This window comes from Polychytrium aggregatum (assembly GCF_025602895.1).
Source record: "Polychytrium aggregatum strain JEL109 chromosome Unknown BJ171scaffold_185, whole genome shotgun sequence".
In the NCBI taxonomy this organism is placed as follows: Eukaryota; Fungi; Chytridiomycota; class Chytridiomycetes; order Polychytriales; genus Polychytrium; species Polychytrium aggregatum.
Window position 1 is genome coordinate 4768 of NW_026516387.1, and position 10968 is coordinate 15735.

General features: G+C 53.5%; 6 protein-coding genes across 6 annotated transcripts; 2 read left to right on the top strand and 4 right to left on the bottom strand.

Annotated features, from left to right (window-relative positions):
• Nucleotides 1–541: 541 nt before the first annotated feature.
• Nucleotides 542–2029, bottom strand: BJ171DRAFT_619132 (AGB-1). Its single transcript, XM_053115397.1, has one exon. The coding sequence runs from the start codon at nt 1958–1960 to the stop codon at nt 1034–1036; it is 927 nt and encodes a 308-aa protein (XP_052961513.1). The 5' UTR covers nt 1961–2029; the 3' UTR covers nt 542–1033.
• BJ171DRAFT_619134 (poxvirus late transcription factor VLTF3 like-domain-containing protein) lies at nt 2030–3328 on the top strand (the record flags this gene model as incomplete). The annotated part of the gene is made up of 1 exon (XM_053115398.1): nt 2030–3328. One exon carries the CDS (start codon nt 2030–2032, stop codon nt 3326–3328), a length of 1299 nt encoding a protein of 432 aa, XP_052961514.1.
• BJ171DRAFT_102702 (uncharacterized protein) lies at nt 3132–4243 on the bottom strand. Its single transcript, XM_053105391.1, has one exon. The coding sequence runs from the start codon at nt 4056–4058 to the stop codon at nt 3336–3338; it is 723 nt and encodes a 240-aa protein (XP_052961515.1). The 5' UTR covers nt 4059–4243; the 3' UTR covers nt 3132–3335.
• On the top strand, nt 4103–4835 carry BJ171DRAFT_482939 (uncharacterized protein; the record flags this gene model as incomplete). The annotated part of the gene is made up of 2 exons (XM_053108959.1): nt 4103–4379; nt 4546–4835. The coding sequence occupies 2 exons, from the start codon at nt 4103–4105 to the stop codon at nt 4833–4835; spliced, it is 567 nt and encodes a 188-aa protein (XP_052961516.1).
• Nucleotides 4836–5176: 341 nt separating this feature from the next.
• BJ171DRAFT_546110 (uncharacterized protein) lies at nt 5177–6429 on the bottom strand. The gene has a single exon (XM_053113017.1). It carries the CDS (start codon nt 6314–6316, stop codon nt 5321–5323), a length of 996 nt encoding a protein of 331 aa, XP_052961517.1. The 5' UTR covers nt 6317–6429; the 3' UTR covers nt 5177–5320.
• Nucleotides 6430–6894: 465 nt separating this feature from the next.
• BJ171DRAFT_546113 (uncharacterized protein) lies at nt 6895–7409 on the bottom strand. Its single transcript, XM_053113018.1, has one exon. It carries the CDS (start codon nt 7249–7251, stop codon nt 7036–7038), a length of 216 nt encoding a protein of 71 aa, XP_052961518.1. The 5' UTR covers nt 7252–7409; the 3' UTR covers nt 6895–7035.
• Between the last annotated feature and the right edge of the window lie 3559 nt (nt 7410–10968).

Here is a 10968-nt window from a genome sequence, read left to right on the forward strand (position 1 = left end):
GGCGGTCCTTGAAGTCGTCAAACACACCTTCGCTCTGCTCGTCGAACCCTTGGCGGCGGTACCAACGGTACGCCTGGTCCTTTAAGCAGAGCTTGGCGGCGACGATGTGGTGGGTGGGGGCGACTTGGGCAGCATCGAGGTAGTCCTCGAGTTGCTGCAGCCAGTCCTCCACCGAGGAGGAGCGGCTCTTCCCAGTAAACACTGGGGCACGGAAGGTCTTGAGGAAGGCTTCCGGAAGTGGGCGGGGGTTGCTCATGGCAGGGGCAGGCTCCAGGGACAGAGAGGAGAGTCGGTCGGCAAGAGAGGCGGGATCCAGCTTGAGGATCTAGAAAGAGGACAAACAGGACGAAAACAAGACGAGGATTTCCGATGCTACCATGTAACGTCCACTACTGGGACGTTGGGGCAAGACGGGGAGGGAGGGGGTACAAGACAAGACAGGACGGGGCAGAACAGGGCGGTGCTAGGCTACTCTAGCGGACGGGTGAGCTCGGGGAGCACTTACGTTTATTCACGATAAAACCGAACTCCAGACAAACGGGGGGAACGGGGGCAACCCGCAGGTATACCCTGCGGTGGCCTGCCTGCGGTGCGTGAAAACGCAAAGCGCAGCACAGGTCACGACCCACTGCGCCGCGCAGTACGCGCAGTACGCGCAGCACAGCGTCGGAGATACCATCTCCTACACTCGATCCCAGGGCAGCACCTGGCCAATAAGATGCTCCAGTCGGAAGCAGTGACCTGGGCGTTCTCGATGGTGATTTGGGTGATGTCGGGGGTGGTCTCGGAGGTGATCGTCACGAATTCACCAGCTGGAAAAAGGATCGCGAGCCCGCGATGGACATCGACCAGATCGCCCGCATCGAACACGGCGTAGGGTCGAATGATCGCGTGATATTCTGGAGAGAAGGGGTGGAAGCTCTCGAGAACAAATCTTTCAGTAGCCGCTGTTGTGGTCATGATGGTTCAGCAACTGGCTAGTCGTTGGTAGAGGCCGAGAAAAAATGCTTTGCGAGAACGCGTCAATTGGATCTCACGCGAAAAGATCGTCCTCGTCAGGGTCTGTTTTGTGAATGGTGATGTGGATTTTTTTCTTGCTGGGAGCGAACAAAGACACCAGCTCGGATGTCTTCTTGATATCCGCGGGATGCTTTTTGGCTTCGGGCCGATAATGGTCCAAATGCGATCGCCAAAATCGCTCGCAGCCAACACGGAAGTCTTCGCGTGCCTCTGCTTTATACCAAAAGACACAGTCCATGAAGTTGTTCGAGGTCGAGCTATTCTTGATGACGATGCAGTTGTAGTCCCCGGTACACTGATCCATGATGTCGTTGAATAAATCCAGACTGGGGATAACGCTCGCATAATGCTCCCACAGCAGCTTACGGTTGATACGCTTGGGTTCTCGAAAAATGACCGAGTAGTCGATATTGCTTCTGAGATTCGGCGGGATTCCAAGGGGATACTGCATGGTCAAAGCGTAAAAGATATTGTAGTGTCTGCCGTTCATCAGGATCTCACACAGAGTCGGGTCGTTCTTCCAGCAATTCGCCGATGCCAGGCAGTCGTCCATGATGATAAAGACACCATTATCGACGGTCTTGCCCTCGTGTGAGACACGCAGACGCTCGGCTTGTTTGTCGATGATCTTTTTGACGATCTCGGATTGGTATCGTGGGTGGATATAGGTGTCTGGAATGAAGCTCGAAAAGAATGGATTCGCATGCTCCGTGCCGCTGAAAACGATGCCGCGTGGAATATCTTTGAGATGGTACATGAGGTCTCTGACAAAGAAGGACTTGCCGGAGCCACGCGGTGCAATGCAACACAGCGTCGAGTCGCGGCGAATGTCCGTCATTTTGAATTTCTGGATCTCGAGCCTGATGCTTGGTTGGGGAATGGGGGATGGGGTTGAGGCAGTGGTGTCGTTCTCCCGTTGAGTCGTTGTGGTGCTCGTCATGTCGATGCGCTGTACACTGGGAAAACAAAGCTGGATCCAGAACTACAAAAAAAATCGCGCTCGGTCACTATGACGAAAAATCAAAGTAAAGGCAAAAAGACGGTTACGTCTATACCAAAGTCAGCGTCTGCGATGATGGAAGCCGACACTAAGCCGCGTATCTTTACGATCGCCGATCTCTACGAGACGGTCGCCATCCCAGTCTCCGAGCCGACGGTGCGCATCAGCCCGTCGAAAAAATTGATCTACAGCAACCCCGGTGGAGACCAGCAAATCGCCACCGCATTCCACCAATCACGTAAGCTCAAATTCAAGAACAATGCCTTCACGACCCGCACCAACGCATCCGGCTCCAATAGCGGCTCCAAGAACATGGTCAAGATTTACAACACCATGATGTCCAAGGGTGTCTGGACGCTCACTGCGGCCGATATGGAACGCCATATTCGAGAACGCGAGGAATACTTCCAAACCCACGGTCTCGAAACCGAAGCCGAGGCAAACGAATATTACCTCATGACCTCCCCGATCCTGTTCAAGTACAGTGATCAGTCGATCAGTGATGAAGAACGTCTCGAGTGTATTCGGGAATACTTTGAAGCTGTGGGTATTGATGCTTTGGCTCTTACACCAGCGGATACCGCAGCAGCGTCCAGCAGTGGAAGCACCGTCGTCAACTACTCCATGAACTCGCACGGCTACGGTCTCACCGAGGCAGATTATCACTGTCGAAACTGCGACAATGGTCGCATGGCGATGACCGACGGGTTCCTCGTGTGTACCACATGCGGCTTCACCGAGAATGGGACACTGGACTACCAGATCACATTCAAAGACACGCTAGAAATGAACAACCGCCAGGCGTTCAGCTACAAGAAAAGCAACCACTTTGCCGAGTGGCTCTCGAGCATCCAAGGCAAAGAGAGCTGCAGCATTCCCGAGTATGTCATCCAAGGCGTACGCGATGAGATCTGCAAAGAGAAATGCATCGACCTGACCAAGCTCAACGGCACCCGCATCCGCGCATATCTCCGTAAGCTGGGCTACAATAAATATTATGAGAAGTATCCGAGTATACTATTTATACTTACAAACAAACCGCCCCTGAAACTCCCTCCGGAAATTGAGGCCAAGATGAAGAATATGTTCCGCCAAATCCAGGAGCCCTTTGAGAAAACCAAACCCGCGATCCGCCGCAACTTCCTCTCGTACAGCTATGTCTTGCACAAATTTTGCGAGCTGCTCGGCATGCCTGAAACGGCGAAACATTTTCCTCTGCTCAAAAGCGCCGAGAAACTCCGATCGCAAGACTGCATGTGGAGAGCGATATGCGAGGAGCTCGGATGGGAATTCATCCCAAGTCAGTGACCACGCATCACGATGTGGTTGGCCAGACGAACTCGCAGCTTTGGGCTCGCTTAGAATTCTTCTCAAGGCCACAAAACGTTCTGAGGAACGATGCGAGCTGACCTTCCACAAGACACTTGAACGTGACTGTCTTGTTTTCTATTGCGAATCCTCGCGGGTCGGTGGTCGGGTGTATCGAGAACTCTGAGGCTTGTTCTTCAAATGCTTTGATCAGAGCGGTGGTGACGGTCTCGTGTGTGTATTGGCCAGTTGGGATGATGATATCATACCGCCTTCCTGTTTCGTCAACGATTGGAAATATGTTGTTTAATGCAGAAACTTCGAATACACCATTCTCTGACATGATCACTGGTATGGTGGGCTCTGGTGCAGGCGCGAGTACCGGCTCTGGCACTGGCACATGCACTGGCACATGCTCTGGCACGGCTACATGCTCTGGTTCTGGCTCTGGTATTCGCGATCGCAGTGTGCCTACTTCGGATGTTCCGGTGCTGGCGATCACCTCGGATAGCTTGCGGATCAAGCTTTCGTCGTATCGGATGATGTCCATCTTGCTCTGGGGAATGCCGTGATGAGCGAGATATCCAGCAATCTCGCAGTGAACAAACTCCTGGAAGGACGATCCAATGTCAAATCCGGTAACGACAGCAACACACCGGCGGATCTCGGTGTAGACGTAATCCCGGTTCTGGGGCGACAGAAATGCGTTGATCAGGGTTGAATCTGCCATTTTTTCCAGGCAATACCGTATCACGCTATATTTGTAGATCCAAAATGAACGCGGCAAGTTCAAGCGACCAGACTCCGGTCAAGGGCCGAAAGCCCAAGGGAATCAAGAGCCTCTCAAAGAAGCTCAAGTCAAAGCGATCCAAACGAGTCACTCTCAAGAAACTCCCATCGAGCTCCAAACCCGGTGGGTCTGCATCGACAAAGCCCTTGCCCAAGAAATCAGCCATCCGCAAGCGAGCACGAGCTCAAATGAAAAAGTCGGTGCGGTTCAATAACAACCAGACCGTCCACTTTTCGAAAGCCAACGCGGTCAAGAATGTTGGTATATTGGAGGTGCATCATGAACCCGTGTTTGCTGGCCATGAAGCGCAATCATTGGGGGGTGGGGACTTTGGTGGGATTCGACAATGAAATTATCAGCCCACCAAGCGACGAGCAGCAGCATACCAAAACAATGGCAAAGGCAACTATAGCAACAATGACCGTAGTCGATAATGAAGCGGTCGTCGATGATCCGCTGCTGCTTGATGCAGATACCGGCTTCAATGGTGCCGGAATCGATGCTGGTGCTGGTGCTGGCGCTGGTGCCGAGGTGCTCGCGGACGGCGTCGGGTTGGATAGATACTGCTTGATGCTCTGCGAGCATTGCTGCGCTATATTTACCGCGCTGCTCCCTGGCGTCAGATTTAGAATGTTTGCACAGCAATTGATATCGACATTATTGGTGATTTGCTCCTTGTGGGCATATGGGCCTGTGTTGTCCTGGGGGGCTGGCTGAGTGAATGGAGGTGGTTCTGCAGCCAGATATCCGGCAGCATTCAGATCAGCGGTAACCTGTGCATCGGTCCGCATACACAGAGGGAACTGATAGCACCCCGACCCGGTGATTCCGCCCGGTTTACTCCAACCAGGCCCATAGTCGCTCGCACACCACCCAGCCGGGTCGGGGAAGCAGCCAGAGTGAACCGTTTGCTTGGTCTCCGTTGCCAGCTGCTGCTTCTTGGTGCTCCATGATGCATACTGCCCCGCCATGTTTACCCAGTCCTGATGTCTCTGCTGGGCAGCTTGCTTTTGCTGTGTCCAGACTGTATATGCTTGGCCAGCCTTTTGGGACATGGAAGTATTATAATTGCTTATTTGAACATTCTGGGTGGCTATGGTGTTGTATTGGTCTAATGCCTGGTTGCACTGTTGCAAGTAGTCGGTGGATACGCTGGTCATGATCCGCTTTCTGTCAATCCAACCGAAAAAATACAAAAGACTTCAAGGGGAACGCAGCAAGTCATCCAACATCGAGAGCGAAATCTCATTAAGACTCTTCGTGGCCTCTTTGAGGTGCGATTTGGTCATCTCAATTCGAAATGCAGTGTCTCTGACGAAGGATTGGATCTGCTTGAGCTTGTTGTTTGACAGGACGAGACCATCGCTCCCGTCTGCTTTGGGTTGCTGCGTGTGGGCATCCAACTTGTAGATCAGCATAACTGCTTGTCGGATGCTCTGGCCATCGAACCTGTTGTTCGACAAATACACGACAAACTTGCCACAAGGAAGCAACTCAATGTCCATGCTTGCCTTGTGACCCACAATGCCAGTGTAGAGGCTCACAAGGATACCATGGGAGCCGAGCCCGGTGATATCGCTGCAAAAGCGATCGACGCACTGACGAGCGACCGAGGCACCATTGAATTCGCCATGGGCCTTGACCTCGACGTGAATAGGTGGATGATCTGGATGGGTGATAGCGATATCACAGTGGTGTGCTTTGCTGCGAGTATCCTGGATGGCAAAGCCCTCGTCTCGATGGAAGGTTTCACAGAGAATATCGAGAAGACGGATCTCGCCCAGTTGGCCAATGACCTTGTTGGACGTCTTGGCGACCGCCCAATCATCAAAGCGGCCGGATAGGCGGGTAACGGCGCTATCGAGCTTCTCGAGCGATAGCGTGTATGCTGGGTCGATGGGGGCGGGCTGTGAATGCAGTCTCTGAATGCTCTGCATCAGCTCTCGTTTGAGGAGGGCGAGCTGCTGATCGAGAATGATGGGTTGTTGTTGCTCGTGTCGGGTTTGTTCACGCAGGCGAGAACTGAGGCATGCGAGCATCTCGGACATCATCAAACGCATAGCCGGTATTTCCGCGAGCTCACACAGAGCCTCGTCGAAAAAGACGACTCCTCCACGCTTGCGGCCAGTTTCAGTCTGGAAATGCTGGGCAATCTCTCCCACATCCACCCAGTCGCTGCTGATGACGGCGGACTCCATGGTTGCTGCTTGGGTCGTGCTCTTGATGGTTTCGGAGTCTTTACTGCGTTTTTTTTGTTTGTCCAAGACAGCCACAATGGATCGGACCCAATACAACGGCAAGCAATACCCACAATATATTGCTGGACGGCGCGTATACGGGGGGAATGTCGATGATAGCACCGACTATGGGGGGCCTGGAGTAGAACACCCCCACTCCTACTCCCATCGAACCAGTGCTCGTCCTGAACTGCCCTCAGAAGCCTTTCAGTGGGAGCAAGACCATGGCATCAATACACTCTCTGACGTGATCAATGGCGTCGACTTGAGCCTCGCAGACGATCGCACAGAAGAGACGACCCTCCCTGAACAAACAGAGACGACTGAGACTGATCAAACAGAGCAACCTGCATCGACATATCGATCGCGACCTGAACTTGACCACATAACTCAGATTTATCACATCCTTTATCCTGCGTATGAACGCAATCGCCAAGAGGCCTGGTCAAAGGCTGAGCAATGGGCACCAGAACTGACTGTGGAAGAGGCACACCGCCGGGCTTTCCGAGAGGCAAATTACAGAGCGGCGTTTCAGGTTGATCCGGGGACAATTTTCCAGGTTGATCCAGAGTCGGGTAACCGGGCTGAGCATAGGGCTCGACAACGGGCTCGGATAAATGATGCTCTTCGGGCTCAGCAACGGGCTCAGCAACGGGCTCGTATGAGAGGAGGCCAGCCTTTCATTGCTTGAAGCCAACTGCAAACAACGCAATCGCGACGATCATCGATGCCAGACACAAGCCAAGTCCGATGAGCGTTCCGTAAGGGATGTAGGACCCGTATGATTTCGTAAGGCCAACGGTGATACACGACAGCAACACAAATGAAAAGGCTATTCCGATGTATTCCCAGTTCATTTCGAAATCTTGCTTCTGATACCACAGAAAAAAACGCATTCGTCTTTTTCTGTGATCATCTGGCAGCTACGATGATTCGATATTACTCACAGGGCGGAGGCGCTGATACAGTCAAACCAGAAAGAAACGGGACAGTCACTTCCTGGCATCAGCGACACAGGTCTGCTGATCCGTAGACCCCAGTGGGCAGGTCGTGCGATTGTTTCCCGTCCTGGTTGGCAATCTCTTTGTTTTGGGTGGGTCCGGAAGCACAGTCTTGAATACACTCGGTCGATCTCCTGTGGCGATGATCGACTGGCATACCGAGATCATGTTCCTGGCTGCATTGATGTCTCGATCCCACAGCGTATGGCAGCTTGCACAGCTCCGGACAAAGTGTGGTTTCTCGATATCAAGATACTCGGGTGACTCGAGTCGCTTGGCTTCCCGACAATGTGAGCACACCTGGGATGTGTTGAACTCGTTCACCGAGCACACATGGATCTTGGAGACGGATTGGTCTGGTGATCGTCTCTGGTGGTGGTGGAATTGCTCAAAGTACTTGGCAAACCTGAGTCTCCTGGGACTGGATGCGTATCCCTTCCCCTGTTTCCAGGAGGCATTCCCAAAGGCAATCACCACTTCGGTCTCCTTTGGTGCCTGGTCGATGACTCGCTTGCACATCTCGTGGACGGTGCGCTGTCGCTTGCTGTGGAGATCGAGTCGCTTGACAGCCAATCCAATAAAAAACGGGACACCCGGGTTTTGACCATTGATCGAATATTTTGTTACCCAAAACCATCGCGCGCTGACCATGACCATTCGCCACACATCCGACTTTCGCACCGCCGCATTGCGATGCTACGATCTCATCCATAGCCTGCGTAAGGTCGCCTCCATATTCAGTGTATCCAAGAGCACCATCCATCGATGGCACCGAGGATGCAAGCTGGATGACCCATCCCGGGTCCCAGCTCGCAGATCCACTTTCTTCGAGCAGGCATGTCCAGTCATTCGCACCCTGATTGAACAGGACCCGTTCCAGACTGGTCCTGTGCTGCGATGCAAGCTCGAGTCCATCCTCCAGAGGAAAGTATCACTCTCACTCTGCCACACTGCCATCCAGCGAGCAGGTCTCTCACACAAGAGGGCAACACACCTCTACAAGTCCAAGCGACTGGATGAGCGAGTGGCACAGTTCAGGGACCAGGTCCGCTCCATCGACCCACGACGATTGGTTTTTGTCGACGAGACAGGGATCAGGAGATCCATTTTCTCTCTCTACGGATACTCACCGAAGGGTGCTCCGCTTCGCCAGCGCAATCACATGAAGCACAAGTCTGTCTCGGCTGCATTTGCCATCAACCACTCTGGTGTGCTGCATCGCATGTACATCCCCACATCATTCAAGACACACTCGATGGTCGAGTTCTTTGAGCGAGCGAGCTTCCCAGACGACTCTGTGATTGTGATGGACAATGTCAGCATGCACAAGACAAGGGCTGTCCTGGACTGCATCGAGCGCCGAGGATGGTCAGTGATCTTCACCCCACCTGCCTCGCCCGACTTCAATCCCATCGAGAACTTCTTTGGGATTGTGAAGCATCAGTACAGGAAGGCAGCAACGCTGAATGCCTCCGAGGGGTTCAGGATCGGGATGGTGACCCTGTTCGAGTCCGCCGTGCGGAGGGTGCTTCCAGATGTCTTCCCACGGCTGATTGAGCGCGCGATGCGTTTCTGGGCGTGAATCATACCATCGAAAAGTGCGTCAAATTCACCCTTGGTTTTTTCTTGCCTATGGGTAGAATCAACGGGGTGTCGAAATCGCGACAGATGCCTCCCCGCAAGAAAAAATCTCCTCCCGACCCAAATCCAGATCCTGGGCAGCCCCGCGACGAACATGCTGCCAAGAAACTAGTCATCAAATCGTGTCGTGCCTGTGGTCTGACCAACCATGTCAAGCCCTTCACCAAGAAGTGCAAGGCCCGAACCGAGTTGGCCCCCCCTTCTGACTCAGCGTCTGTCTTTGGGGCCGTTTGCCAAGCACCCCCTCCAGACGAGTCCAGTGAAGACATCGCTGTTCCGGCCCTCGTGGTCGAGATGCCTGCACCCAAGGTCCTGATCTGCCCGACCTGCAAACAGGAGGGTCATGGGAGAAGCAACAGCTCCAAATGTTCAGCGAACAAACCTCTCTGGAGCTCCACGTTGCCTGCCTGTGAACCAAACGAGTATGCCAAGGCCGAGTACTCGATCATCAAGTGCACTCTTGACGCCATCATCAAGAACGGCGCCTTGCACGACAAGATCGAGGAGACTGTCCGGGCCATGACACACGTGCAGTACGAAGCATCTCGGCTCCTGGAGCTGCATCTCAGGCGATGCTTGGAGGAGGGCATCACCATCCCCACTGTGTCGTCGAGCGATCCTTCGTTCGTTCGAAAGTGCTTCAACATGGTGCAGAGAGGAACAGTGGGTGCCAGGACGAACACCCCAGAAGATGACAGGCATCTCCTCGACACATATGAACTGTATCGAAGTACATGGAGCGGATCGTGTGCCCTACCTCCTGTAACCCTCCCAAAGGGCACTGGTTCACAGGTCCTCACATTGGCTGTCAAGACCTATGCAATCAACTGTGAGACACACATTCTCGATCGGTATTGGTCCCTTCTACGCCGATTCTGCAATCTGGCCCTGATTGCTCCCAAGGATGTCAAGCGACATACACACGTCGATGAGTGTATGAAGCTGATGGAGAATCCCCTCTCCGATACACTCCTCGGTGATCTGAGGAAATCCTTCGCCCACCATGCCGACCAGCTCTACATCTTTCGCTACAAAAGCCAACAGGACCTGTACAAAGTCGTACCAGTATTGGCCAGTGAAGTCTCTCGCCTGACCCACCGAAAGGAGACACTGTTCGTGGCGACCATTCGAAACAGAATCATCCCCAGGCTCGTGAGGGATACTGATGATCTGAAAGGAGAGTGTGGACGACTGAATGAGGAGATGTGTCGCGCTATCGAACGAAGGCAGTCGGATCAATACAACGCACTCCATACCCAGCACGAGGAGGTGGACAAGAAGATCGCTGTGAACATGAAGCGGATCAAGCGCCTCACCGACCGGCTTGCCCAGACCAAGAAGCGCCTCAACATCCCTCGAGCACAGTGCACCTTGGTCCCGCTCTGCGATGCCAGAGCAAAGTATGTCAAGCTCGATACCAAAGCTATGTATCAAATTCTTGGATCTCAGACTGGCACTGGGCTCAAGTGGGACGACCTGAAGACCAAGGTCAATGGCACCACAAAACAAGAGATCTTCTGGCGAAACAACTTCAAGCTGGAATCGAGACTCTTTGGTGTCAGGAAAGAGGGGAAGCAGCTCTTTGGTTGCGAGATCAGCACCGATGGGGTCGGGTGCTCGATCACCACACTCAGATATAAGATCCTGGAGAAGAAGGGCCCCGATGCCAAGCCGGTACCCAAGACCAAGGTGAACACACTCACTCCCGAGCAGAAGATCCAGTCCGGGGTCGGTCCCATCGACGACTCTCGGACCACATGGATCGGGATCGACCCTGGAGTGGGATCGATCTTCACCGCTGTCAATCGAGCACCCGGTCAACCATCCATCCAGGAGCAAGACGGTGTCAAGGTGACCAAGGCACATGCGTGCCAACGAGAAGATCGTGTCGTTCTCCAACAAGGAGTACCAGCATCGAACTGGCACCAGTCAGGCGACCAAGTGGATCCAGAGCACCCACAAGGCCCTTGA